Here is a 26,625-nt window from a genome sequence, read left to right on the forward strand (position 1 = left end):
CACTAATTTGCGCCATAGGAGATTTAGCGCCATAGGTGCGCCATAGGAGTTTTTGCGCGCCATAGCAAAATGTGAGTGTTTTATCCACAAAATATTTCGATTTTTCCATTGGTATACTCATTTAACATGTTTTGGTAAAGTATCATTTAAAAAAAATGTGTACTTTGTTAGAAAATCGATCTTGATTACGAAGCACTTTTACACTAATTAGCGCCATACGTGTTTTTTCACGCCATAGCTAAATATAAGAATTATTTTCAGCAATTAACTGTGTTTTTCCTTTGGTATATGCAATATACAGGTTTTGGTAAGTTTCATTCTTAAAAATGTTTATTTTGTTAGTAAATCGACAAAATATTTCTTCACGATTCACAAGTCAATTTCAAGGGAAGTAACTCGTACATTTGCTAAATACTCTTCAGGTACGAAGACATTTTACAAATGTTGTTAAGAGTTATCAACCTTCACTAATTTGGGCTGAGGATGATTTATCAATGTGAATAGGATAATATTTCCCTACAGAGCGTCAGAGTTAAGTAAATCAACTTAGCCAAATTAGAAACAAGGAAATCATACACAATTGTATCACAAATACTACAAAGACTGAGAAATACCCACCCAGACCGTCCTCAGTGAACTGTATAGTTACAGTAAGCACTCGGAATCCTTTGGCACCCAAACTACTGCCACAGCTCAGAGAGTTGGCCCAACCTGTAAATGAATTGACACGAACAGTAACTGAGTAATCACATCATCATTTAAAGAATGAAATAATCTCATTATTGAACAATCTACAATGATCAGTTTAATGGATGGAAACAGTTGTCAACAACCTATTTTGTTAATTCAATTTAAATTTAAATTAAAAAAAAAAAAAATTGAAATGTACATATTAAGACAGCTATGATGTACGTAAAATGTATTTAAGTTAGGCTTAATTTAATAAGTTGTAAGAACTTGTGCCCAATCCTTTTTGTCATTTTCAAGGCAATACAAATATGTTTAAACCAACGGATGGGTGTCAATGACCTAATTCTACCTATCTTTGACTGTTCTTACACTATACACGGGGAAAGTATATTTGCATGCTTTTGAAGAGGACACCAATTAACAATGGTATTCAGGAATTAATGGTATGACGATGCTTATGTAATAGAAAATATGTGTAAATTAAATTTAAATTTAAATTTTTAACCAATTTGTTATCAATTTCATTAATTTTGAAAACTAGTGTGAGCTGTTTGAGCTTCCAAAACTATACCCCACAGAGATTTGACCAAGAGGGTAGTGTTTTATGTGGCACATATGCACTGCATGTTAGATTTATGGTTTCATATACTAGTCTTTATCGGTGATACAGAGAACTGTGTGTTATCTGCAACATCTCCTTTCTCCTAAAACACAAACAAATAATGTTCCAGCACTACTAACTGGTGTTATTCATCAATTCAAAATACATTTATAGCTTGAAGAAATTTTGAAATAATTTGACCTTTAACCTGGCCCCTTTCTTGGAGTATTTGAAATCATCAATAATGGTAAAATATCAATGCTGTAATACAGTGGCAGATCCACATCCAGAGACTTATCTGGGTTCTTTTCACCCAAATTTCCAGGGGGTGTTTCCATGCGGGGAAAGTTGAGGAAATTGGTGAAATACATGATTTTTATAGAAAATTCTCAGGCTGGGGGAGGGTGTGTGTGTGTGTCCTGAAGCCCCCCAAAAAAAACCTGGATCTGCCAATGTAATACAAACTGAACACAAACTGACCTTTGGCCTTCAGCTCTGACAGAAGACTTCCCTTCGCCTCATGGCCAATCAGGTGGGCGAGATAGTTGCCAGGCTGTACAAGTTGAAGGTAATAAAGAATCAATATCTAACTTTAAACATTTCTGACGTTTATCTGGTCTATATTAAGTTACTACCGTATAACAGGTTATTTACACATTTTATTTATGTATATGAATCGGCACAACCATATGTGCGCTCTTTCATGACAACACATGATGGTTATGAAGTTAATTGTCATGGCTGATTTTTTTTACGCTTTTCATATTATTCTGTGAATCATATTTTCCCAATCGCATAATTGACCCGCAACACTCCAAATACATTCTACTTTTTCTGGTTATTACATCAATTATTCATCCCTTTTCATGTTACAGCAATTACATGTCCAGCAACATTGAAATTCCTAGCAAATCAACCTGTCATTAATTAGCACAAGAAATGTAATCCTATAGCAACAGCAATCGCAAGTGAGCCATGCTTGTCAGCAAAGCACAGGCATGTATAATCCATATTGGTTCATTTTATCACAAAATACTCAGGTGTGGGACATCAAAATGTTTTAAAAGCTAAGGGTTGAAAGATGTAATGCCCAAGAAATGGATACAAATTATGGAGAGAACGTAAATATATCCATGAAAGACCGTGCTGTGTAAGACAGACTGCTTATAAATCATATTAAATGGCAACTATTGAATATAATGGAATAAATATTTTAAAGTTTTTCTTCATTTTACTTTATAAATTTATTGTGAGTATATGTGTATATATAAGATTGACCAGAAGGTTTAACCTTGGCAGTGTAGAAATCCTGTAGGTCAGGGGTGGCCCACATCAAGCTCAGACTCCTTATCTCTTTCACAGGAACTGCATAGCATACTGTCTGTAAAACGAGATCAATTCTATAGGGAGGCAGGATAAAGTTAAAAAGCCAAGGCAAATGGTGGATAAATCCAATTTTCATGTACAAGAGAGCCAAACCAGATGGATAAAATGCCGTATCAAATGGACAGGGTGACATTTGGTTGGAAAAGAAAAGACATTACTTGAAAATTGGAAAAAAATGCAAGATCTGACCCACTACTTATACTTTGCCAAATGATAAAAATTGTGATCTTTCATTAAGGTGATTACAATACACTGCACAAAAAGAAGCCCCCTTCCAGTGAGACTTGTGTCTAATGTGTACATATCGGAGTTAAAAGAACCAGTGTATACTAATTCCCATCCTCCAAACTCCAGGGGTTACGCTCACTTACGCTCACTTACGCTCACTTACGGAATTTACGCTCTCTGCACCATGTCATAGCAAACTTGAAGGCACAAAGATACCTGTTTGATTGGTTTCAGGTAAAAAAAAATCTGATCAATCGCTAGGCTGAAACCTGTCCGTTGAAAGTTACAAAGGAGCGTCACCCGACTTCAAAGTCAGTCAATTTTAACCGTTATGCTACCACAAGAATCTTTTGATTTACATCAAAGGGTCGAACCACATTTTGTAATGTAGTCTTCTTGTCTCATCAACCAGGCGGCGCACACTGTGAGCCTTCGATTTTTCCATGACATATTCCAGGGGTGCAGAGAGCGAAAGTGAGCGTAACCCCTGGAGTATCAAGGATGACCTTACGTGACATTTTACGCTCTATGTAGGACCTCACCATATCAATTAGGTAAGGGAGATAACTGATCTTATTTATCATTAGTGGAAACAAACCTTTAGCTGATCTGGACCATAGGGATGATCAGTCCATTCAGGAACTGTAACGTTCTTATTCTCCACCTCGGCAAACATTGGCAGAACCATTTCTGACAATTCATCTAGCGATTCTGGAAGATGGGGAGAATCACAGCTAGTACAACAAGTCAAAGTATTGTGGGACAATCCTCAGTTTCTCATCATTAAAAAGCCAATATTAACATTAGGGGAAAATGTTATTTCTTATGATAATATTCCAATCAGGTCAGAATAATTGTACAAAAGACACGACAAAGAAATTTTGTTTCAATTATTGGGGTCGGAGGTCGAAATATAGGTCACAGTGACCTATAGTGTTGCAATTTCAAATTTTCGTAATGACTAACATTTTCCTATCAAATTTTAAAATATTTGTTTGTACATCAGTTTCAGCAAAACATAAAATGCATTACATATAAATGGTTGATGTAAAGTACATAAATATAAATCTGTGCATTCCATTTATTGTTGATTTCTGAGGTGTGGTTATAATACACACATATGAATGTTTGAAAGTAATTCATGTTTTTTTTGTGATCAACCTTAATCCCAAATACAATCCACAGACAAAGGAACACCCACCTTTCCCCAACACACACAGTGACATGATGTTAGCCGAGTAATGCTTAGCATGGAAGCTCAGCAGAGCTTCACGGATGTCGATACCCTTTGCCACAGGAATGGTCCCCAATGTGTCTTTATTTCCTAAAATTGTCATATTTACAGTTATCTGTATTAATTAAAAGGTAAAGGAAAACAATTATAACTAAAGAGAAAGCAATTTATTACACAAAATTATCATTTCTGTTCATTCAAAAAAGTTGGTGGAGGAACAGACCCCACTACTTAATTAGTTATACTGATTGTAAAATTATTTAATTTTTTCTTTTTTTATCAATCGTCTTTATTCTAAAATCTCCTTCTATATAAAATTTGAAATCAATCTGACTGTTCCAAAACAGAAAATTAGATTTGATGATATAAGGCTAAATTTTCAGTGTGAAAACCTGCGATCTAATAGTAAAGTTTCAGATCATCTTTCAGATATACAACTTACAACTTCTGTATTTTTTCAACTGGAATACTAATATATTTAGATAACTATATATTACCACATGAAAATTTGCCCCAGTCATGACCAGGTTTAGACAATTTTCTATCTAAGAGAAGTAATCGTCGTCCATCTATGGGGATGTTTTTATCATTCTCTGAGTTGACAGCATTAACTTCTCTCTCTGTGGCCGAGGCTGTAAACAAGGGGCTGATGAAAAACTGGCTTAGTCTGAAACGTAGCAAAACAAACTGTAATCAAGGGGCTGATGAAAAACTGGCTAAGTCTGAAACATAGCAAAACAAACTGTAAACAAGGGGCTGATGAAACACTGGCTTAGTCTGAAACATGAAGTTATTTCAGTTTAGTTACATAAATGATATTGCCTACATTGTGATTGTGCAGTGTTGAATGGTCATTAATTCAATTCCAGATAATATTGAAAAGTCACACTTGTATTTACAACCAGTTGGTAAATATATAACCAGAACCCAGGACCATATAATTAGAAATTGCAACAACTTGAACAACTGTAAGCAGTGGATTATCTACTAGTAATGAAGGTGGCTGCATGACAAATCTCTACCAGAAATGAAGACGGCTAGTTTTATCTTTTGAGAATGAAGGTGGCTGGATTATCTACAGGCAATAAAACAACTTTTCTTATCAGGATCTTTTTATGTAAACACCAAGGTTGCAATATTCTTGTAGCATGCATGACAACTTTTTGGAACATGTCATGCATGTGGGGTTTTGTTTTTACCAATAGACAGCAAAACAAAAATGCAAAATGGATTCATAATTTTCTTAGGGAGCACACGTAACAGCCGTTTAAAGGGCTGTCATACTAGGGCCGCATTCCCACGGCGTCCAAGAAAAATCCAGAACGCCGATCTGTGCGCAGTGGAATCGCAATCATTGCCGCCGCAACGCAGTGGCTTCGCCATAGAACACAGTGGAATCGCATAGAACGCCGAGCGAAGGCATGCACTTTGAGCATGCCAAAAACAAACGCCAATGCTCGGCGTTCTGATAAGAGCGCAGTGGGATCGCGGTGAGGTCGCCATAGTAGCGCAGTTAGGTCTCCTACAACGCCACTGGAGTGCGAATGCAATGGTGCTTGCATGGCGATCGTACTGCGTTCTCTGAGATGACACTGCGTCTCTACTGCACTTATACGGCGCTTACAAGGAGTTTTATTCTTCTTATTGCGCTCTTACAACGATAGTACGGAGGTCATTTATCTTTCCCTGCCTTCTTCACCTTTCTACGTCTTTTGGGGGGCACGGTCTCGACTGTTCGAGAGCAAATGGAAAAATGGAGAACTGATGCAGATATCGTTTTTATAGGTAGTGCAAAACAACATGCCGTCAGCACAGTGTGAGCACCGTGAAAGTGTAGTGCACATGCAGTGCGCGCACCGTGACAACTCGATGCCTGCAGTGGAAGCGCCATGAAAGGGCAGACAATCGTCAACTAGAACTCTGTAGAAACGCCAAGGTCGCTGTGACATTGTCATCTTCATGAAAAATATCAATTTTTCCTGCGATCTCACAGCGCTCTGGGAAATTTAACAACGCCGTGCAATCGCAGTGGCAACGCGGCTAGGTGTGACAGGGATTTTAGGGTGTCATACTGTATATTCACGCCTTCACTAGTAAAATCTGTATTCGCCCAGTGTAAGTTTCACACTTCACAAATAATTACTATATAGGGCAAAGAGTGCAATCTTGATCATATTCACTGTCATGATAAACTTACTGCGAAGGGGGAAAATGGCAAAAATAAAACTGCATCGAAAATTTCTTGGTATTCATAGACATTTTTTCATTGTTAATGATGTCACTGTGCATATATATATATTTGTCATACTGCAAAGAAAAATGTCGCATGGTGATTGGTCGAATTGCCAAGGTACCTGAAGCTATGTTAGTATCCTTGCCGGGGTACATAAGAGCATGCGCGCCTGTTGTAAGGGAGATAACTCGTAAATTCGAATCGAACACACCAGAGAACGTTCGTCTGCTAATGGCAACAATCAACAATATGGCCTTCGGCTCAGGGTACATAAGGTCCTGACAGCGAACATGAGACCATGTACCCTGCCAAAGACCTGTATAACTAATAATGTAGAACAATTGTATGTGCCTGCATTTTTAGTACTTCAGGGGTAGAAATATCCTATAATTTCGTCCTGAAGAAGCCCACTGCAGGGGCGAAACCGGTCGACACATCTAATAAACTACAAGAACTAGTTGCTCCTTTGCCTGATGTGATTGAATCTAGTTCTTAGTATACAGTTTTGATAGTTATGCCAGAAATATATTGCTAGTATCATCCTTAGAAAAAATAGAATAGGTAGGCAGCTTTTTAAAAAATAGGATAGGTAGGCAGCTTTTTTGAATTTTTGAAAATATTTCTACTGTACTTAATTATACAGAGCAGAATTTCGGACTTTAACAGTGCATATCACTAAATGCCAATAACTATAGGGTGGGCACTACAAACTAGGGTAGGTAGGGTTATTAGCGGAAACACAAGATTTTTCTTATTTGACCTTAGATACCTTGTCCAAAGAATATTTTACAGTAATATGCTTAGGATCACACAATCTCCATTCACATGCTTACCGGGTAAGTCCTTTTTATTTATTTACGTTGTGAATTTATAGCAGACATATATTACCTGTCTAGAGCGCCATGGAGGTGATCAGGTGCCACATCAAAGTAGTATGTAGTGTGTTCGGGACCTGTCGAGGCGTTACACAAACCCCCATGCTCGTTCAGAAACTACAATTCAAGAGCAGAAAACTTGTGAATTTTCAAATGTAAAGGTTCATCTTTTTTATCAAAAATCTCTTTAAACATTTTTTACAGAAGTATTCAGATTCAAGTCAATCAAGTGATTTGATCACTTATGCAAAGTTACCTATAAGTCAACACAATTGCTCCAGAAAATTCACCAACCTGCTTCTAGTTACATAAATCCAGTTATACATTTATATGTTTCAAAAGTTAATCATATTATATTACTGTGTCTAAAATAGCAAATCTCTCAAACATTTATTGATGATTAGTGTGCTGGATGATGATCCTGCGTACAATGGTATAATTTATATACCTTCATACTATTATTATCTGTACATGTCAATCAACAATTAAATGAAAACTACAAACAAAATAACATAATGTTAGGACATTAATCATAATATACAAACACATTAACTTTGATACATCACAGCCTGATCTGTATCCTCAGAATGTTGTTGATGGCTAAGGAAAAGAGTCTCAATGCTCTGTGTTATATTTTACATGTATTTAAAATTATCAGAAATTTATGAACAAAATAATTATATTCATTATCATGTGATTTATACAGGCCTGTTAGTCCTTTTTTATAACTGAATATCCTTATTTTAAATGAAATTAGGATGCAACTTTTTTACCACCTACTGCACATGTACATAAATTTCACTACCCAGTAGTATTGAGCAATAAATGTCTACTCAAAATGCCTCCAAATGCAACCGGAAGTGGAGTGGATTGTATAAGGAAGCACCTTAAGAAGCGACCGGACGCTTACAACGGTGTCAACTATGTAACAGTGAGTCTAATTGGATGATACTGGTCACATGATGGGGCAACAAAACAGCATGTCACCCTCACACACTCAAATTTCCTTGATCATATTTCCCTTATTGGGAGCATCTCTAGAGAAATAGTCAACAGTCACCACAACCTAGTTCCGAATGACGGAAGCAGACGACAACAATGGCACATCAACTTGATCATCTCTACTATTGTGTTATTGTTTTTGATTGATTGCATTTTTTTCCAGCATAATAAACTATTTATTGCTCTTGCAACTATTTATTGTCTTTGTTTCTCTTTGATTAATCATGTTTCCCTACAGGAAGGGCAATAAATGTATAGAATATCCTTTTTACAAAGACATCTCCAATATGTACAGGGACCCTCATCCCTGGATCTGTAAGATCTTGACTGTGTGTTTTCAGTGTAGTATGGTATTTCAAACCTTTTCTGCAACATTATTGGGAATATTTTTGAAACATTCTAACTCACTAAAAACGAATGCCTGCAACCTCGAACTGTCTTTGTATGAATATAGAGAGGAAATATTATAATTTGAAAATTCCCTCTAGTGTGAAGCTAGAAGGCTACCGTAATCCAATGTTAAATTAAATCTGCCACACTACTCCACCCATTTTAGATGTGTTCGCACCATGGGCCATGGACACCATTTGTTACAGGTAAAGAGCAGTGTGCTTTCACATCCTGGGATCAAACCTGCGACCCCAAACTTCTTAGTCATACACTAGTACCTATGAGCTAATTATAGGTAAATTCCCTCTAGCGTGAAGCTAGAAGTTAAGGCTACTGTAATCCAATGTATAATTTAAATCTGCCACATTACTTATGTTCAGTTATTATATAATTTTATACTAATCTTTCCTTTTTTGTTATTCAAAATAAAAAAATATTGTTAAAATCTCTGTCTTTTTTGCAAATTTGCAAATGAAGCAACTTGAGTACAGATATGCACGATAATGCACCATCATCCTGTTGAGAACCGTTACATCTTTGATGTCATTGAATTGGTTGATGACACAATTCTATTTAGTGACCTTGGCCTTGACCATGCGTCGGACCCTCAAATTTGGACCGACCAAGTCCACCAGTATCCATTACATTTGAGTAGAATTGCCAACAAAACCTCATCACTTGGTATGAGGATAAACAACACATAATACAAAAAGCTTCTGTCCAAAATGCATGTATATATATCTTACCTTGTCATACTCATTCTCATTTTCATACTGGAAATAAGACAAATGTGAATAATTACATCAAATTGCCACAAATCCAGTGATATATAATCTTTAAAATATTAAAAAAGTTTACCTTTTTATAGGAGTTCTCTTGTTCAAACTGAAAGTAAGACAAGCACACTTCAATAAGGAATATGACAGCCTCATACCTTTCTAAACTGGTTTAATGTGAACACAATCTTTAACTTAAGTGCACAGCAAAGACTTAAATCATCCGCAATTTAGAGATAATGTTATTGGTAGCCCGAGTTCCCTCTGGCCCTGACACCAGACGTAAACAATTTGACAGATAGATGTCTTCTGGTGTGACATTTATCTGTCAAAATGTCTAAGTCTGGTGTCAGGACCAGAGGAAACTCAGGCTATTTTATCGGGTGTTAAAGGCTAAAAAAAGGAACACCGTTTCAGTTAATTTCACAATTAATGGAAGGTACCTGTTAAAAAGGGAAGCAACTCACTCTTTTGGTGAAGTTATCTGTGTTCTGCCAAAGGGGAATACCTTCATGTTTTTAGTTATTTAAATAGACAGATGAAAATTATATGCAACCTATGAATCAAACCTACCTTCTTAGAACCGAGAAACAGCATGTGTTCACAGAAATGTGCTAAGCCTTGAGTCTCCCAGGGGTCTGACATAGCACCTGTGAGAATAAAGAGGTAATTCAAGTATGAACGTTTATGTTCCTAATTATGTACAGGGGCCACGCCCGGTGGCCATGTGGTTAAGGCGTCTGACATTCTGCTACCACTATAGCCCTCCAACACTGGGTCGCGGGTTCGAGACCTACGTGGGGCAGTCGCCAGGTACTGGCCGTTGGTCGGTTGGTTTTTCTCCAGGAACTCCGACTTTCCTCCACCATCAAATCATGGCACATCCTTAAATGACCATAGCTGTTAATGGGACGTAAAACTCAAACAAACCAAACCATCTTAATTATGTGATAATATATATATATACATTTTGTGTAGCTATGTAAGTGGTAATTCAAAATATGCATGTAGCTAATAGCTATAGCTAGGTGGTAGTTCCTTAAAACTCAGAACAAGTCCAGCTTTTGTTTTAGTCTTATTTGATAATGATTGCGTGACTGACCTATATGGACATCCATGGCAGCGGAGGATTTGTCCGTGTCGGGATCACTGATGACCATGACCTTGAGACCGTTCATCAGCTCCAGGCCACGATACTGACGCTTATCCTGCATGGACTTGATGATCTTGTCATTGAAAATAGATCTTTTGATGAACTTCGTACCCATCATGGAAAGGTTTACTCAATCTCCTGTTCGTCTCAGGGTCTAGATCTATTAACCATAAAAAACAATAGTTATTTTTACCTAGCATGTATTTTTTTTTTTATTTCTTAAATCTCCATCCCATTTAACAATCAGGATAGATCAATAATTTATCAAATTTGATGTTCAAAAACCATAACTTTTGGTTTGAGGACAGCTTTCCCTTGATGTTTTAATTATTTTTATGCCATACTTCTGTGCATAATTGTGGCGAGTAGGGATCGAGAGTATACGGGGGGGGGGGGGGGGGGGGGGAAATCATACAGAGAATGTGATTACAATATGGAATAATATTTTGTGCAATTTCATAATCCAAACTCTTTGAGTGTGTGCTGCACACTTGAAAACAGTAATAAAAATACCCATAGCTTTATATAACAAGAATGGACAAGTTTTATATACCTGCTTGTTCTACGGATAAAGTTTTAAATTTCAATTGCAACTATAATATAGAGTTCATTTACACAGTCATTCAAAGTGTAAAAGAAGTGCATTGATTAGGTTGCCTTACAAGCGTCAGCTGTAGGGAATTTCCCCTTTAGCTCAGCGGTAGAGCATCAGGTTGGAGAGTCAAGGGTCGCGAGTTCGAGCCCCAGCAACAGCACTTAATCTTTATCACTATTCCTCGTCCTATTACAAATTGGTGCCGATGACCCTCCCCGTTCAAGGTAGGAAAATCCTTGGTGGGGTCTGAGTCAAAGAACCTTGGTTGGTGTTAGAAAAAAGAGGAGAATAGTGTAAAAGATGTGCATTATTTAGGTTGCCTTACACTATATTAGCGTCAGCTGTAGGGAATTTCCTTTTAGCTCAGCGGTAGAGCATCGGGCTGGAGAGCCAAGGGTCGCAGGTTCGAGCCCCAGCGACGGCACTAATCTTTATCACTTTTCCTCGTCCTATTACAAAAGTAATAGGGTATGCAGTGCATTGATTAGGTTGCCTTACAAGCGTCAGCTGTAGGGAATTTCCCTTTAGCTCAGTGGTAGAGCATCAGGCTGGAGAGCCAATGGGTCGGGGGTTCGAGCCCCAGCGACAGCACTTAATCTTTATCACTTTTCCTCGTCCCATTACAAAAGTAATAGGGTATGCAGTGCATTGATTAGGTTGCCTTACAAGCGTCAACTGTAGGGAATTTCCCTTTAGCTCAGCGGTAGAGCATCGGGCAGGAGAGCCAGTTTTGATCTGTTGATCGCTTAGAAGTCATGATAAAATAATTCTGAAAAAAATCTGTAACTTTGAAATATATCAATAATAAAATATAATAAGTTATTTCACGGAATTCTGTGGTTATTTTAACCAAATTAATGTTCTGAGAGGTCATATAAAATGTAAAAGAACCAGATTGGGATCCGAACCATGGACCTCTGATCACAGTACAACTTAAACCAACTCAGAGCAATAATAGTCCCACAGTCCCTGTATGGAAGGGAGGTAACTGCATGTAAGAAAACTCCAGTGGTATTCTCATTTTTGTTTTACCTGCGATGACACATTCATCTATTAAACTTTACTGAGCAATGCAAACATTGTTTGACGAAGCGTTATGTCTAGTTTTTGTTATAGTCTTACCTTTTGTTTTGCGTAATAATTTGTCCTGAATTTAAGCCTAGTCAAACTGACAAAGCAAATATTGTGACGAAGATTGGTTGTGGACGCGCTTTACGTATGCACTAATACGAGGTACACATTTCACTGAAGTAAGTCTATTATACACCAATGTATCAGCCCCTTCTCACTTAATGACGAACAGACAAAATGTAATAATAGTGATGTCCGTTGCCCCAGTGACAAAGGGTATTCGTCTGCAGACAAACACCGTACGAAGCAGTGTTATCGGTCTAACCGATTAATGGCAGGATCTAAAGCGTTTCAGATACCCTGATTACATTCGTTCTGGTCGGATTTGGATCACTTCAGTGTTTGTTTCGTATGAAAAAAATGATACTGTATGTTGAAGAAGTGAAATGACAGTGATAACATGAGAGCTAGACGACAGTAAATATGTATCAGATGGTCCCCCCTCCTCAAGACGCTGATCATAAAGGCAATGACATCGCAGATCCAGAAACTGTTAACTCTTGTGAAAAGGCACCGAAAAATGTACCATCTAAATTATGGGAAGTAAGTGTCCACAATCCTAGTCTTATGTCAGCTTTAATTCTAAATTGTTCTCTGCTTTTTTTGCATTGACAGCTTTCATTTTAGAAATTCGACTCAATAGGGCCAATTCAGGTGGTCTTGCAAGTGTTTGATAACTAAAACAGTGTCTTCTCTGACTGGTTTGATAGTTTGCCACATTTTTCGGTCAGCAAATGCTGGGACTTTACTACACGTGCGTAGTTCCCTGTGCCAAATATCAGTGATATTAAACTACTCATGTTCGATGAACTTCCACAGCGAGACGGTTTCCGTTCATTTGAAAAACAAACGGAAGTTTTTACCAGCGACAACATACACATATTACTGATGTACATTGTATATCATGTTGTCTCGGTGAAGTCAGCAAGTGTCTCTATGTTTCAATTAAATAGGTTCAGCACAGTGAGCTGTAAAAACCTACATGTATATATATAAACATGTAACATATGCAAATATATATTATCATCCCACATTGGGTTCGTTACAAATGGCTAAAATACACATGCTATACTGATATGGGTCACAACACACCTAAGCATATTTAGCGAGAAGCTCATCACTGTGAAATATCGTGTTAAATCATCTAAAACTTCACTAATTTAAACAATTGTCCACTATGTGACTGGATATGGGACGTCATCATACCATGTCAAAATTGTGACTTTAATTATGTTGGCACTTGAAAATGTCCACTAAGTGACTCCCTTGTCAAATTATCAATGTGGCCTCTTCATCAGTACTCAGGTAGATTCCATTGTCACAGGACCTAAGTATAAGCTGTTCTGTGACTCAATCATCAGTAGATGTATCATTGTTATAGGACTTAACGATAATCAATGTGGCCTCAGCATCAGTACTCAGGTAGACTCCATTGTGGTAGGACCTAATTATAATATCAATCATCAGTAGATATGTGCTGTCACAGGATCGAAACTAGTTTGGCCTGATTTTGACAGTAGATACAATTGTCATAACTGCTCATAGAACCTTACTTGTTGTGTGGCCCCATCACAAGGCCAGTAGACACCATTTTCTTCCACCCTTCACAGGTGTGTCTCCCATTTTAGCCGGGAAAGATCAGCTTATCACCCCCTAGGGGGATATAGCCTCGTGCCGATTAGCACGTGTTCAATTGTGACGTCATCAAAATACGTCTTCGGTAATTGTGACATCATCAAAAGTGAATGACGATATGCATACCCCACATGTGTTTATGTTTACAAACATGGCAGAATACTGTCGATGGGGCTGTGACTGAAGTAATAGGATGGGAGAAAAATAATCATCCCCTATCTTGAGGGTGTAACAGAGACATCTCCAACCCTCAGAGCCTCGGGTTAGACAACCAAAAAACATCGCCCCTCAGGTTGGAAATTTCTCTGTCATACCCTCAAGGTAGGAGAAGATTCTATTAGTCACATTATATTCAGTATCATTCAAACAGGCCAGTAGGAACAGTAAAAATGCTGACAATCCTTCATTTACAGAGATTTAAGGTTTTGGAGAAGAAGACTGATGATATGACAAGAAGATCAACAGAAAAAAGAACCAAATACATGCAGAAATCTTTAATGAAAAAGGGTGAGTTTTAGTTCTCTTACAAGATAAGTTCATACTTTCATCTATTTTAGGTATTACACGTACATGTACTGTCATGCATTCTAATTGAAATGTATTAAGACTGTTAGCGTTATAAACATCATGGCTACATTTTACATTTTTATCGCCTTGGAGACAGTTGTATCAAATTACATGGCAAAGAAAACTGAATGTCAATTTTCAAATTGAATGTTAATAATTGAATATTTGTTTTAAATATTTGAATAAATATTTCAATATTTCTGTACACATAGCCAGTAATTACAGTTTTTTATTTGTTGGTGATTTTGCATTATGATCAATATATAGATTTCAAAATTATCCTTTGCCTAATTTATAATTACCAGATATGTGAGTTTATGAAGCTTCAGATGTTGAATTACATGTAGTTACCACTGGACAAGATCAATTATATAAACCATGTGGCAATTGCCCTGAAGTATTGGGGGGTCAAGGAGGAAGGAATAATTGACAAATATTGCTGAATGAAAAACAGATTTACTTGAAAAGATATAAGGAATGGAATTCAAGGATGAGGCTTAAGTCAAGTTTTTAGCTCACCTGGCACGAAGTGCCAAGTGAGCTTATGCCGTGGCGCGGCGTCCGTCGTCCGTCCGTCATCTGTCCGTCCGTCCGTCCTCGTCCGTCAACTTTTCCTTTAAACAACTTCTTCTGAAGAACGGACAGGCCTAGAGTCATGATATTTGGCTGAAAGCTTCGTTGGTAGGAGCCCTACAAAGTTTGAGAACGAAAATGACCTTGACCTGTTTTCAAGGTCACAGGGGTCAAATATATCAAAAACTTCAAACGACTTCTTCTAAAGAACTAAAAGGTATAGAATCTTCATATTTGGCTGATGGCTTCCTGGGATAGAGCCCAACAAAGTTTGAGAATGAAAATGACCTTGACCTACTTTCAAGGTCACAGGGGTCAAATGTGTCAAACACTTCAAACGACTTCTTCTGAAGAACTGAAAGGTATAGAATCTTTATATTTGGCTGGTGGCTTCCTGGGATAGAGACCAACAAAGTTTGAGAATGAAAATTAGTTTGACCTACTTTCAAGGTCACAGGGGTCAAATATGTCAAAAACTTCAAACGACTTCTTCTGAAGAATTAAAAGGTATAGAATCTTCATATTTGGCTGATGGCTTCCTTGGATGGAGCCCAACAAAGTTTGAGAATGAAAATTACCTTGACCTTCTTTCAAGGTCACAGGGGTCAAATGTGTCAAACACTTCAAACGACTTCTTCTGAAGAACTGAAAGGTATATAATCTTTATATTTGGCTGGTGGCTTCCTGGGATAGAGCCCAACAAAGTTTGAGAATGAAAACTAGTTTGACCTACTTTCAAGGTCACAGGGGTCATATATGTCAAAAGCTTCAAATGACTTCTTCTGAAGAACTGAAAGGTATAGAATCTTTATTTTTGATTGATGGCTTCCTTGGATAGAGCCCGACAAAGTTTGAGAATGAAAATGACCTTGACCTTCTTTCAAGGTCACAGGAGTCAAATGTGTCAGACACTTCAAACGACTTCTTCTGAAGAACTGAAAGGTATATAATCTCTATATTTGGCTTGTAGCTTCCTAGGAAAGAGCCGAACAAAGTTTGAGAATGAAAATGACCTTGACCTTCTTTTAAGGTCACATGAGGCAGATATGTCAAACACTTTAAACGACTTCTTCTGAAGAACTGGTAGTTATAAAATCTTAATATTTGGCAGGTGGCTTCCTGGGAAAGAGCCAAACAAAGTTTGCGAATGAAAATGACCTTGACCTACTTTCAAGGTCACAGCGTTCAAATATGTCAAACAGTTCAAACAGCTTCTTCTGAAGAATTAAAAGGCATAAAATTATAATATTTGGCTGGTGACTTCCCGGGATAGAGCTCACCAAAGTTTGCAAATGAAAATGACCTCAACCTACTTTAGAGGTCACAGAGGTCAACAACATTTTAATGGATTTGTTCTTGAGAACTAAAAGGAATGGATTCATAAGATTTGGCTGGTAGCTTTTTGGAATAGAGCTAACCAATTTGAGAAGGAAAATGACATTGACCTACTTACAAGATCACAGGGAAAAATATGTCAAGCAACTTCTGAAGAAGAATCAAAAAGCATAGAATCTTATAATAATATTTTGCTGGTAGTTTCAACAGATGGAGCCAACAAAGTTTGCGAGGGAAATATTTTTAGTGCAATATAATATTTAATGAGAATATTTTGCTATGACTGCTTAAATATTCAGGTGAGCGATACAGGCCCTCTTGGGCCTCTTGTTATCATTATACCCCCGCAACAAAGTTAGGGGGGGTATATTGGAATCACCCTGTCTGTCTGTCTGTCTGTCTGTCTGTCGTCCGCAGTAACTTGTCTGGAAAACTCCTCTTTAATTAACAGGTGGATTTTATTGAAACTTTGTGTGAATGATCGGTATTTTATGTTGTTGTTCACTGGCATTGTAATTTAGGATTTCAACCATTTTTGATGGAGTTATGCCCCTTTGTGCTAAATACTTGTTTATTTTTTTGTTATTTTATTTTTTTGTTTTTAATAAAATACTGATTAACTCATTACTGGTGGGAGACTATATTGCTTTGCATTAGTAAGCCTTTAGCTTACAGTTCTGGTTTGTATAGGAGCGGGGGTATTAGTTAGCCTTTGGCTTACAGTTCTGGTTTGTATAGGAGCGGGGGTATTAGTTAGCCTTTAGCTTACAGTTCTGGTTTGTATAGGAGCGGGGGTATTAGTTAGCCTTTAGCTTACAGTTCTGGTTTGTATAGGAGCGGGGGTATTAGTTAGCCTTTAGCTTACAGTTCTGGTTTGTATAGGAGCGGGGGTATTAGTTAGCCTTTAGCTTACAGTTCTGGTTTGTATAGGAGCGGGGGTATTAGTTAGCCTTTAGCTTACAGTTCTGGTTTGTATAGGAGCGGGGGTATTAGTTAGCCTTTAGCTTACAGTTCTGGTTTGTATAGGAGCGGGGGTATTAGTTAGCCTTTAGCTTACAGTTCTGGTTTGTATAGGAGCGGGGGTATTAGTTAGCCTTTAGCTTACAGTTCTGGTTTGTATAGGAGCGGGGGTATTAGTTAGCCTTTAGCTTACAGTTCTGGTTTGTATAGGAGCCGGGGTATTAGTTAGCCTTTAGCTTACAGTTCTGGTTTGTATAGGAGCGGGGGTATTAGTTAGCCTTTAGCTTACAGTTCTGGTTTGTATAGGAGCGGGGGTATTAGTTAGCCTTTAGCTTACAGTTCTGGTTTGTATAGGAGCGGGGGTATTAGTTAGCCTTTAGCTTACAGTTCTGGTTTGTATAGGAGCGGGGGTATTAGTTAGCCTTTAGCTTACAGTTCTGGTTTGTATAGGAGCGGGGGTATTAGTTAGCCTTTAGCTTACAGTTCTGGTTTGTATAGGAGCGGGGGTATTAGTTAGCCTTTAGCTTACAGTTCTGGTTTGTATAGGAGCGGGGGTATTAGTTAGCCTTTAGCTTACAGTTCTGGTTTGTATAGGAGCGGGGGTATTAGTTAGCCTTTGGCTTACAGTTCTAGTTTTGTCTGTAATTAATGGACATGGACAATACGCAATCAGGAATGAGTCAATCTGGTTTATTTCCTTGTCACATTAAAAACATTGCAAGTCCGCTTCAACATTGATCGTGTCATTGATCAGTGACCTAACAGATACAGCGGAAATGGTCTGCCACTTAAACTGTACCTGCATTACGTATCTGGAGAGGACATCATACTTGCCAACTTAAAAAAAAAATCCATGGGGGACATTCTGCATGCTCAAAATTAGAACATAAACAAAATGTGTGTATATACACAATAGAGACAAAATAATCCTTTAAAATTACATATTCTGAGTTGTACTTCTGGATGAACTCATTAGATATTAGAAGATAGGAATAGTTTAGCAAATTCACTGATTGAAAATATTTAATTTAAGGGTCAGAAATTGGGATTCTCCCTCCTAATATAGGGATAGTTGGCAAGTATGCAAAATTTTTACCATTGATTCCAATTGAATTTAGTTAACATTGTTTGTGATTGTATTTATGGTAAGATAAATGCTTCTGTATGCTTTTGTAGTGCAGGAAGAGATAACTCTACCGGAAGACCGAGACATCCTCAGACAGCACGATGTCAAGTTCGGACCGCCTGTAAATAATGACACTGACCAAGTTAACAGGAAACGGAAGTCTAATACGTCCATCGATCCCAGCACACAGGAGTACTTAAATCTTCTTCTTTTTCATACCATCAACATCACTTAAATTTGAACCACAAACGTATATGTACCTTCCATATACGATATAGTAGCCTTCTAGCTTTGAGCTAGAGGGAATTTACCTTTAGCAAAGTGGTAGAGCGTCCAAATAGGGTATGGGATCGCTGGTTCGATCCCTGGTGACACTGTTATGAAAATTCAAGCAAACACGTTTTTTAGATAACACAAAAATCTGTAGTCTTTATGTACATGTAACACTAAGCTTTGGACCTGCTCAGTTTAATACTGTCGAGCACATTTTAATAGAGTTCTTTTTTGAAAAATATTAAGCAGAAAACTGAATGGTGGGTGAAACGAACAATATATATCAAATATGAATGAACATGACTGGTTTTTCCAGAGGTCCGAGTTCAGCAAGTGGCAGTTCCTGGGAGAACATCAAGCCATACTTGACTGCAGAGGATCATCTTGAGAGGCCAGACAAAGATTTCTACAAACCAAAGTCAGGATTAGAGGGTCAGATTACCTCCGCTATCAAACAGGGTGAATTCTCAAAGGCTGAGGAACTGAGTGATCAGCTGTCAACACGAGAGGTTCGTTTTGTGTATTACATATGTATATTTAACCCTTTCACCCCTATGTAATTTTAGCAGACTACTATGCATTGATCTGGATGAGTCCATTATGGTCTATAGAAAATGTTAAGAAATATAAGATGAAATGTGTTTTCGTATGAGGGGAAACAACTTTTGTTCCCAACAGCAAGAGCATTTTGTCAGGAAAGTTTTAGTATGGGTAGACAACTTTATGTTTTTAACCTTTAAACAACTTCTTCTGAATAACCAAGAGGCCTAGTATAATGCCAGTAACATGCTGGGATGAAGGACTACCAAGTGAATGACCTTCACCCATATTCAAGGTCACAGTGGTCAATATATGTTTAAATCTTTAAATTATTTGTTCTGTATAACCAAAAGGTCCAGGGTTATGATATTTTGCCAGAAGCATGCTGGGTTGGAAGACTATAAACTCTGTTCAACCTAATGTCCTTGTTCGACATTCAAGGTCACAGGCGTCATATGTTTAAATCTTTTAATAGGGTCTTATGAATCAAACACTGATATTCTGCCTGTAGCTGTATTTTAGTCCACTTTTAAGATTACAAGTGTGAGATTAATACCAGGTGAGCGATGCAGGCCCATTGGGCCTCTTGTTTGCAATAATATGGTAAATGGGGAGATAACTCAGGTTTGAACAATATGTGTTTTTGTCAATAATTAATATTGAAGACAACTGTTGGTCCAAACTACAGAAAGGGAGACCACTTTATCTATATGTCATATGACTATGGTCTGTTAGGAGTGTAATACACGAATGTATTGAGAGACTGGGTTCTATGTTTTCTCGAGATCTGGTTTGTCAGCAAGACCCCTTTTATATATCCAGTTGAAATGGTCAAGGTTGCACAGAAAGTATGCTGTTATCATATAATAAATGAATACACTTGGACTGGAAGCGGGCCATCTGAAAAGGCAGATCTCTAAAAGCACAATTTTGGAACTTTATGCCAAATAAAATTGGAAATTGTTTTATTTTTCTGGTTGAAAAATAAGTTTTCAATTACTGTTTGTGTTCAAAACAGGCTTAGCATTAAACAGTTTTTTTAGAGGTTATTGCATGTATTAAATAAAAACTATAGTGGTATTCCCTGTGTGTTTTTCCTGTAGTTGGACATGCACAGGGCTCCTTTAAGTAAATATGTCTTGTTGCTTATGTAATTAGAAATGTACCATATTTAATTTCCCTTTTCACCTCATCCAAAAATCATTAAATTTTACTGAGTAATACAATGTAATTTCTCAACAGTTCAAACATTTTGTACAAGAATGCATAAGAAGGGCAACGTACTATATTTTACATGTGATAAGCCCATGCCTGGCAATAAGCCCACCCCCTACTTTTGACATGTTTCATGCACAGACCTCCTGGCCTGGGCTTATCACGATAAAATAGGATATATCAATTTTTTAATACAGTGATTGAGTGGATGCTACAAACAGTATGTTTTTCCTACAAAAAACTCGAAATTGCTTATACATGTACCGATGTATTTTGCGCACCCCCCACTTTGGGTAATACATTTCTGAAAAAAAAAGTGTGCAAATTACATGGGTTTTTACGGTAACTTTAAACCCAGATGGACCTTTGAATGTGTTTTCTTTAACACAGTTTTTGATTCAGATTGACTTGTTAATAAATCATTTCAGAAATCGTATCTGCTGGATAACCGAACTACTCAGAAACAAATTAAGAAAAAGAAATTCACTCCCCTTAGAACTTTATGGATAATGCAGACCATTTTAGACTCCATGAAGTTATGATTTTATCTAAAAACAATCTTTTTAATCGAGAAAAATGAACAAAACCTGTCTGATTTTATGTAATGATTTTATTTGAAATATAACAATGATAATCAAGATGAAATAAACAAAACAAAAAAAGCTAAAATATTGTTCAAGGTAAGGAGAGTGTTAACCCAAATTGGCTAGACTATTTGAACCCTGGACTAAGGTACATGGACCAGTGGTTCTAACCAAATGGGCTACAGTTTACCTTTGTCAAGGGTAGTCACCTGGCCCAGTCCTACGTATACAGGTATATCAAAAAAAGAAATAAGAGGCAGTAAACCATTTGCATGAAAAACTAGAGAATTCTCTAGCGTTTTGATTTCAGTGGGACAGGGATCCTTATTAAATATCTAAATACAAGCACCTTTACTTGACATATATATAGGTACATAATGTACATGTACTGTACATACAATTAAGATAATATCAGGGCTGCAACAATATGCATACCTCATGGTACGATACATCCCACAGTATGATGGTTACGATTCATATCACAATATACTTACATTGTACTTATCTGCCCAAAAGATCAACTTCATAATGATTGAGTACAGGATGTTACAGAGCTTTGTCATAGACTTATATACAAAATGTACTGTCAAAATATATGTTGTACTTATGCACAGTGGGTCACAGATATCACAGATATATACATGTATGGTCCAAAATGAAATTTCCACTTCATACTTAGTCCCATGTCATCATGACTTCCTGTTTGAGTGAGGTCGGTATTGGCAGCTGACTGGCTCCATAACACACATTACATTTCCCATAAAAACTTTTCCGAATCACCAGCCTTGCATAATGGACTAACGATTTTGGTGTTTTGTTATATTCATTCAGCCATTCAACAAACTCCTTTTGCCAGTCATCATTTTGATCGAAACCAGATTTTTGACTCGTTACAAATGAATCGTTGTCCATGTCTTCCGTCGTTCTCCAGATTTTCAAAGAATTGGTAAAATGATTGTCTTTACACCTGTAAAATAAGTTTTGTTTTAAATTGCTACGAGTTCGTGAAAAATCGGGAGTAGCCTTAATGAGTAAGGAAATCAGAATATCCGTAGAGTCATTTGTGGTGTTCCAAAGTATTTCTGCTATATCATCCTCTAACCAGAACGAATCTAGATTCATCCACCCACGACTTTTCTCCAGAAGTAGCCACAGACACTTGGCGTTTTTCTGTTGGAAAGCCACAGTAATGGAGGTTATGTTGAAGTCGTTTTTCTTGTCGGGGTCAGCATGATATTCAAGGAGTTTGGCAACACAATGTCGGTAGCCTTGTCGGGAAGCTAGGTGGAGTGCTGTGTTCCCTCCCTGCACTTGTACCCGACAGTCAACGTTAACTCCAGCCTGTAGAGAGGCCTCTAATAGGGCTACGTTGTTTTGGAGGATGGCAGATTCCAGTTTCTTGGCAGGACTCAGATTATTATGCAGGAGTGACAGCAAATCCATTTTTTTGAAATGTACATCTGTTTTAAACTGAAAAATAAAGTTGTAATTATGTTGGGCTTTAGATTTATAAATGCAATATGCATTAAGATTTATTATAAAATAAAATATACTAAAAAATCCATTAATTGATATTTTCTTGTAAGTGACAGTTGGTTGTTAAGTTAAATAATATACATATATGGGTAAAATGTATACTTAACATATATAAAAATATACTACTGGTACACGTTCATGCATTTTATATATATATACAATTTAGAGTATTTATAAATTATATACAAATGTACAGTCTCAGAACAGGTAAAAACAAGTTGCAAAATTCATTTGATATTATTCTTACCAATGTGTTGATAATCTCCAAATGTAACGTGCGATGTACAACCAGGAAATAGCAAGCGACGCAATGTTGTAAAACCTAAAAACAGACTACAGATATATGTTTGTTCTAAATATAGGTTAGGGAATTTCCTGTGTCTACGTCGCTCACACGCTTCAATTTTGCGCTTCATTTTTTAGGCTGTACCTATTCAATCGGTTCGAATGAATGGTACATGCAACTTCCATACTTTCTTTATCTGGGGATGTTTTCTGAGCGTGTTACACTGTATCAGAGCTAAAATTCTAAAACATCTACTTATAGTCTGCATACATCAGGATATGTCCAAACTGAAGCACGCGACTGACTCTTTAAGTCTTAGATCTGTAATAGGATGATCATGAGGCGTGGTCATGAGCCTGAGGAATAGTTATAAAGATAGTGCCGTCGCTAGGGCTCGAACCCGCGACCATTGGCTCTCCAGCCCAATGCTCTATTGCTAAGCTAAAAGAAAATTCCCTACAGCTGACCTTATACAGATCATCTCAGAACTGTACATTTACTGAGCCAGAGTTTCCTCCGTACAGTGCTAGTCTAAACCACAAGGACCTGAGCATTTGTCACGGCTATGTTTGGACCTAAACGTTAACTATGGTGTTCAGAGTAATTTTACACGCTTTAGGAGTTGAGATCGACTCTCTATAAAAATGCCAACCCCAATCACAGGTACATATACCTACTAGCCTCGGCTGTCAATACACCCATAATATATAATCAAGATTTAGTATGGGTGTATTGACAGACGAGGCTACTACTTGTGCCATGTTGATGATGCGGTTGCATTTTTACCGAAAGTCGATTTAAACCCATAAAACGTGTACAATTACTCTGAACACCTTAGTTTAGGTCTGAACATTGATGTCAGAAATTCTCATGTTCCTATATATATAAAATTAGATCACATATAATCATGATCCGATAGAGACCTTTTACAATACCAAACTGTTGTGAAGGAATACATTAACTTGTTTATTAACGTCTCTGATGTAAATTTCTCATTCGAATATTTAGCTCATTACTATGTAGTCAATAGTAAGAAAAAGATAGTGAATAGAAACCCGAATGAATAACTTCTAAAGCGCTATATATGCATAGGACATACATGTATCAATGGAAAGAATAGACATTTAGTTTATAACATCAGTCAGGCAGAGTGGTTTTCAGCATATTTTTGCCCCGATATGTTGTGGTCAGTGATTGTTTTTAAGTTTAGGATCGAGGATTATTGGATTGCTTTATACATGTTGTATCGGAGTTAGAACGGATAGTAACTGGTCCAAAAAAGTGAACCATATCGTTTACCTTCGCTGGTATTCAAACACCAGCAACATATTCTGTTATTCTTCCCGGAGGTAAAAAAAAAAAACCGTACCAATCTCATATCTTTAGTGTGAAATAGCTGGTAATTATTATAGTTTATTACCTGACAACATCGACGCCCTGACAAACTGATTAAATCCCTATAATCCATATCAGACGTGAAACAGTATGCATCGTATAGGGATCGGACGCCCAAACACGTTTCGTTTTGCCCCAGTTTCGCCCCAGTTTTCTCCTACATTAAACACCCTGACGCTCTTCCGTCCGGACCAGCAATAGTTATTCATATAAGTTGATACAACTTGATGCATGATTGCTGTAAAATATATTTTACAGTTATAGCTATTTCTTGTTATATTTCAAAGTTTTCATAACTTTGATATCGCCGAAGATTTCCCGTTTACGATGGACATGCGCAATCAGTTTCAAATGGCTTATTACCTTGTCTACCTTATTTTCTAATTTTTATTTCAGTTGGGATCAAAAGTATCTAAGGCTTTCGACGCTCACAGATTCGTTGAAAAAAGAAAGGTAACTTGTACAATATTCTTAGAACCTTCGGCATGTAAGTTGGGTGGCCGGGTAGCGCAGTGGATAGCGCACTCGCCTTTCACCAAGACGGCCGGGGTTTGATTCCTCGATCGGACGTGACAAGGTATGGGGTCACCTGCACGACCTTCTGGATTTTCTCCTGGTACTCCGGTTTCCTCCCACATTGAGACCCTCTAGATCTGCGCTTTAACATCCGGGTCAACAACTTGTGAAGGGTATAAAGTTAAGATGATATATCTTGTTTTATTAATGTGTAAAATAAATTAAGAATATATGTATTTTTATACACCTGTAGATGTTAAATGTACCTACATAGAAACGTATATTTATGTTTATATTTAATTCAAATATGACATAACCATATCTTCAGTCCAACATAATGATGTCTATATAGGTCATATTATGACGTAATCAATATTCTATGTTTTTGATGTACTAGTATTTAACGATGTGTCGTTATTTCCCAATTACCGGATATTCACTCGTTATGATTGTATTCATTTCAGGAACAAGAAGACTTCAAAAAGTCAAAAAAGAAGAAAAGTCTTCATTGGGGGTAAGTATGACCACAGAAGACAAATTTTACAAATACAGTCTAAATATAGCGCCCAGTCTGGGTGTACATGTAGCTCATACACGTAACGGTCCAACGGTTTTAAAGTCACATGTATTTGTCTATCACAGTAACCGATGCAGTGACACATCATTTTTTTCTCTGTCGATTTCATTGTAGGTTTCAGGAGAAACAAAGATGGGAAACGAAAGGCAACATGTGATGACGCAACGAGGCGTCATAACCTACTCCTACAAACACGCTAGGTCCTAAAAGCACCACGTGTTTACCGTGCCATTCGACTTGTGTGTCCCCTGTATGAGACATAAGGGAGACAAAAACACATTTGAGATTCTCCTGTTGAGCAGTGAACTCGTACTTTTCCTTCCACATGGAAGATCCGACTACCGGACCAATAGACATTTCTCATTTTGAGGCAGACCTAGCACGGAGTCAGAGACGGACACTGAGAGTAGTAAATTCAGGGAACATCTCAAAATCGTTCTTCGGCTCCACCCTTTCGCAATTAACCAGCAGAATTCAATGAAAGTTTCACATAATGGTTATGTCACTATGTAGAGATGATTTTATGAAAATATAAGGATTCTGATAAACTGGTTTTTTTTTTATAAAAAATACCGAAAAAACCCACATAGTTTCATACAAAAAGAGTGAAAATTTGAACCAAACATTTTACATTTTACAATAATTTTGATTGCGATGAGAGTTGTCTACCTTGAAAAAAATCGGAACTTTTGCAGAGGGATAGAATTTATACAATGACAACTATTTTCTTTACTATACCAAAAACGACGGAAATAAATTAAATTACTATATCAAATTGTCAATTTACAGTTCTTTTACGGAATAATATTTCTCTCAATCATGTTCACTTTGGACATCATTCCATAGGCCGCTTATGCATGGTATATTTATATATCAGGTACATATGTTATCATAGGCTATCGCATGGTATGCCGTTATCACGTGCACGCACATGCACTTCGTTTTATAGGGATTTTGATATTTTACAAACCACTATTTGTGAAATGATTTATTTGACAGAGCGTAACTCGCTCGACAACAAAACTCATTGCGACTCCGAGCTTGTACAGGTGAGGTCGGTAAACAAAACACATCAGTCTGCATTCCATGCGCCTCATATACGACCTTCTTAAAGTCGTCTGATGTTACATGTATGTCAGTGTCTTCCTGTGAGTTAATCAATGTCTTTGTATCATCAGCTTTATTTCTGAAGTACGTGTGATTACACATTTCC

General features: G+C 37.3%; 3 protein-coding genes across 4 annotated transcripts in view; 1 reads left to right on the forward strand and 2 right to left on the reverse strand.

Annotated features, from left to right (window-relative positions):
- LOC110459151 (insulin-degrading enzyme-like) overlaps window positions 1-12,576 on the reverse strand; it is a 37,388-nt gene extending 24,812 nt beyond the window's left edge. Inside the window, exons 1-11 of one of the 2 annotated variants that reach the window (XM_021511262.1) lie at window positions 12,286-12,576; window positions 10,518-10,728; window positions 9,989-10,065; window positions 9,386-9,412; window positions 7,261-7,364; window positions 4,637-4,806; window positions 4,107-4,229; window positions 3,504-3,616; window positions 2,583-2,672; window positions 1,772-1,844; window positions 619-711 (exon numbers count right to left, since the gene is read on the reverse strand). In XM_021511262.1, coding sequence (XP_021366937.1) covers window positions 619-711; window positions 1,772-1,844; window positions 2,583-2,672; window positions 3,504-3,616; window positions 4,107-4,229; window positions 4,637-4,806; window positions 7,261-7,364; window positions 9,386-9,412; window positions 9,989-10,065; window positions 10,518-10,686 — 1,039 coding nt within the window. In that variant the 5' untranslated portion in view covers window positions 10,687-10,728; window positions 12,286-12,576. Of the gene's footprint in view, window positions 1-618; window positions 712-1,771; window positions 1,845-2,582; window positions 2,673-3,503; window positions 3,617-4,106; window positions 4,230-4,636; window positions 4,807-7,260; window positions 7,365-9,385; window positions 9,413-9,497; window positions 9,525-9,988; window positions 10,066-10,517; window positions 10,729-12,285 lie in introns of both variants that reach the window. The other variant, XM_021511260.1, reaches the window with a different exon arrangement.
- Window positions 12,577-12,688: 112 nt separating this feature from the next.
- On the forward strand, window positions 12,689-25,900 carry LOC110459145 (protein FAM204A-like). Its single transcript, XM_021511250.1, has 7 exons — window positions 12,689-12,837; window positions 14,343-14,436; window positions 18,541-18,682; window positions 19,080-19,272; window positions 24,716-24,772; window positions 25,300-25,349; window positions 25,527-25,900. The coding sequence occupies exons 1-7, from the start codon at window positions 12,718-12,720 to the stop codon at window positions 25,567-25,569; spliced, it is 699 nt and encodes a 232-aa protein (XP_021366925.1). The 5' UTR covers window positions 12,689-12,717; the 3' UTR covers window positions 25,570-25,900.
- Window positions 21,120-22,977, reverse strand: LOC110459144 (ankyrin repeat and SOCS box protein 14-like). The gene is made up of 2 exons (XM_021511249.1): window positions 22,886-22,977; window positions 21,120-22,572 (listed from the first exon to the last, which is right to left on the reverse strand). Exon 2 carries the CDS (start codon window positions 22,543-22,545, stop codon window positions 21,778-21,780), a length of 768 nt encoding a protein of 255 aa, XP_021366924.1. The 5' UTR covers window positions 22,546-22,572; window positions 22,886-22,977; the 3' UTR covers window positions 21,120-21,777.
- Window positions 25,901-26,625: the final 725 nt, after the last annotated feature.

Source organism: Mizuhopecten yessoensis, unplaced genomic scaffold (genome assembly GCF_002113885.1).
Source record: "Mizuhopecten yessoensis strain PY_sf001 unplaced genomic scaffold, ASM211388v2 scaffold9977, whole genome shotgun sequence".
Classification (NCBI taxonomy): Eukaryota; Metazoa; Mollusca; class Bivalvia; order Pectinida; family Pectinidae; genus Mizuhopecten; species Mizuhopecten yessoensis.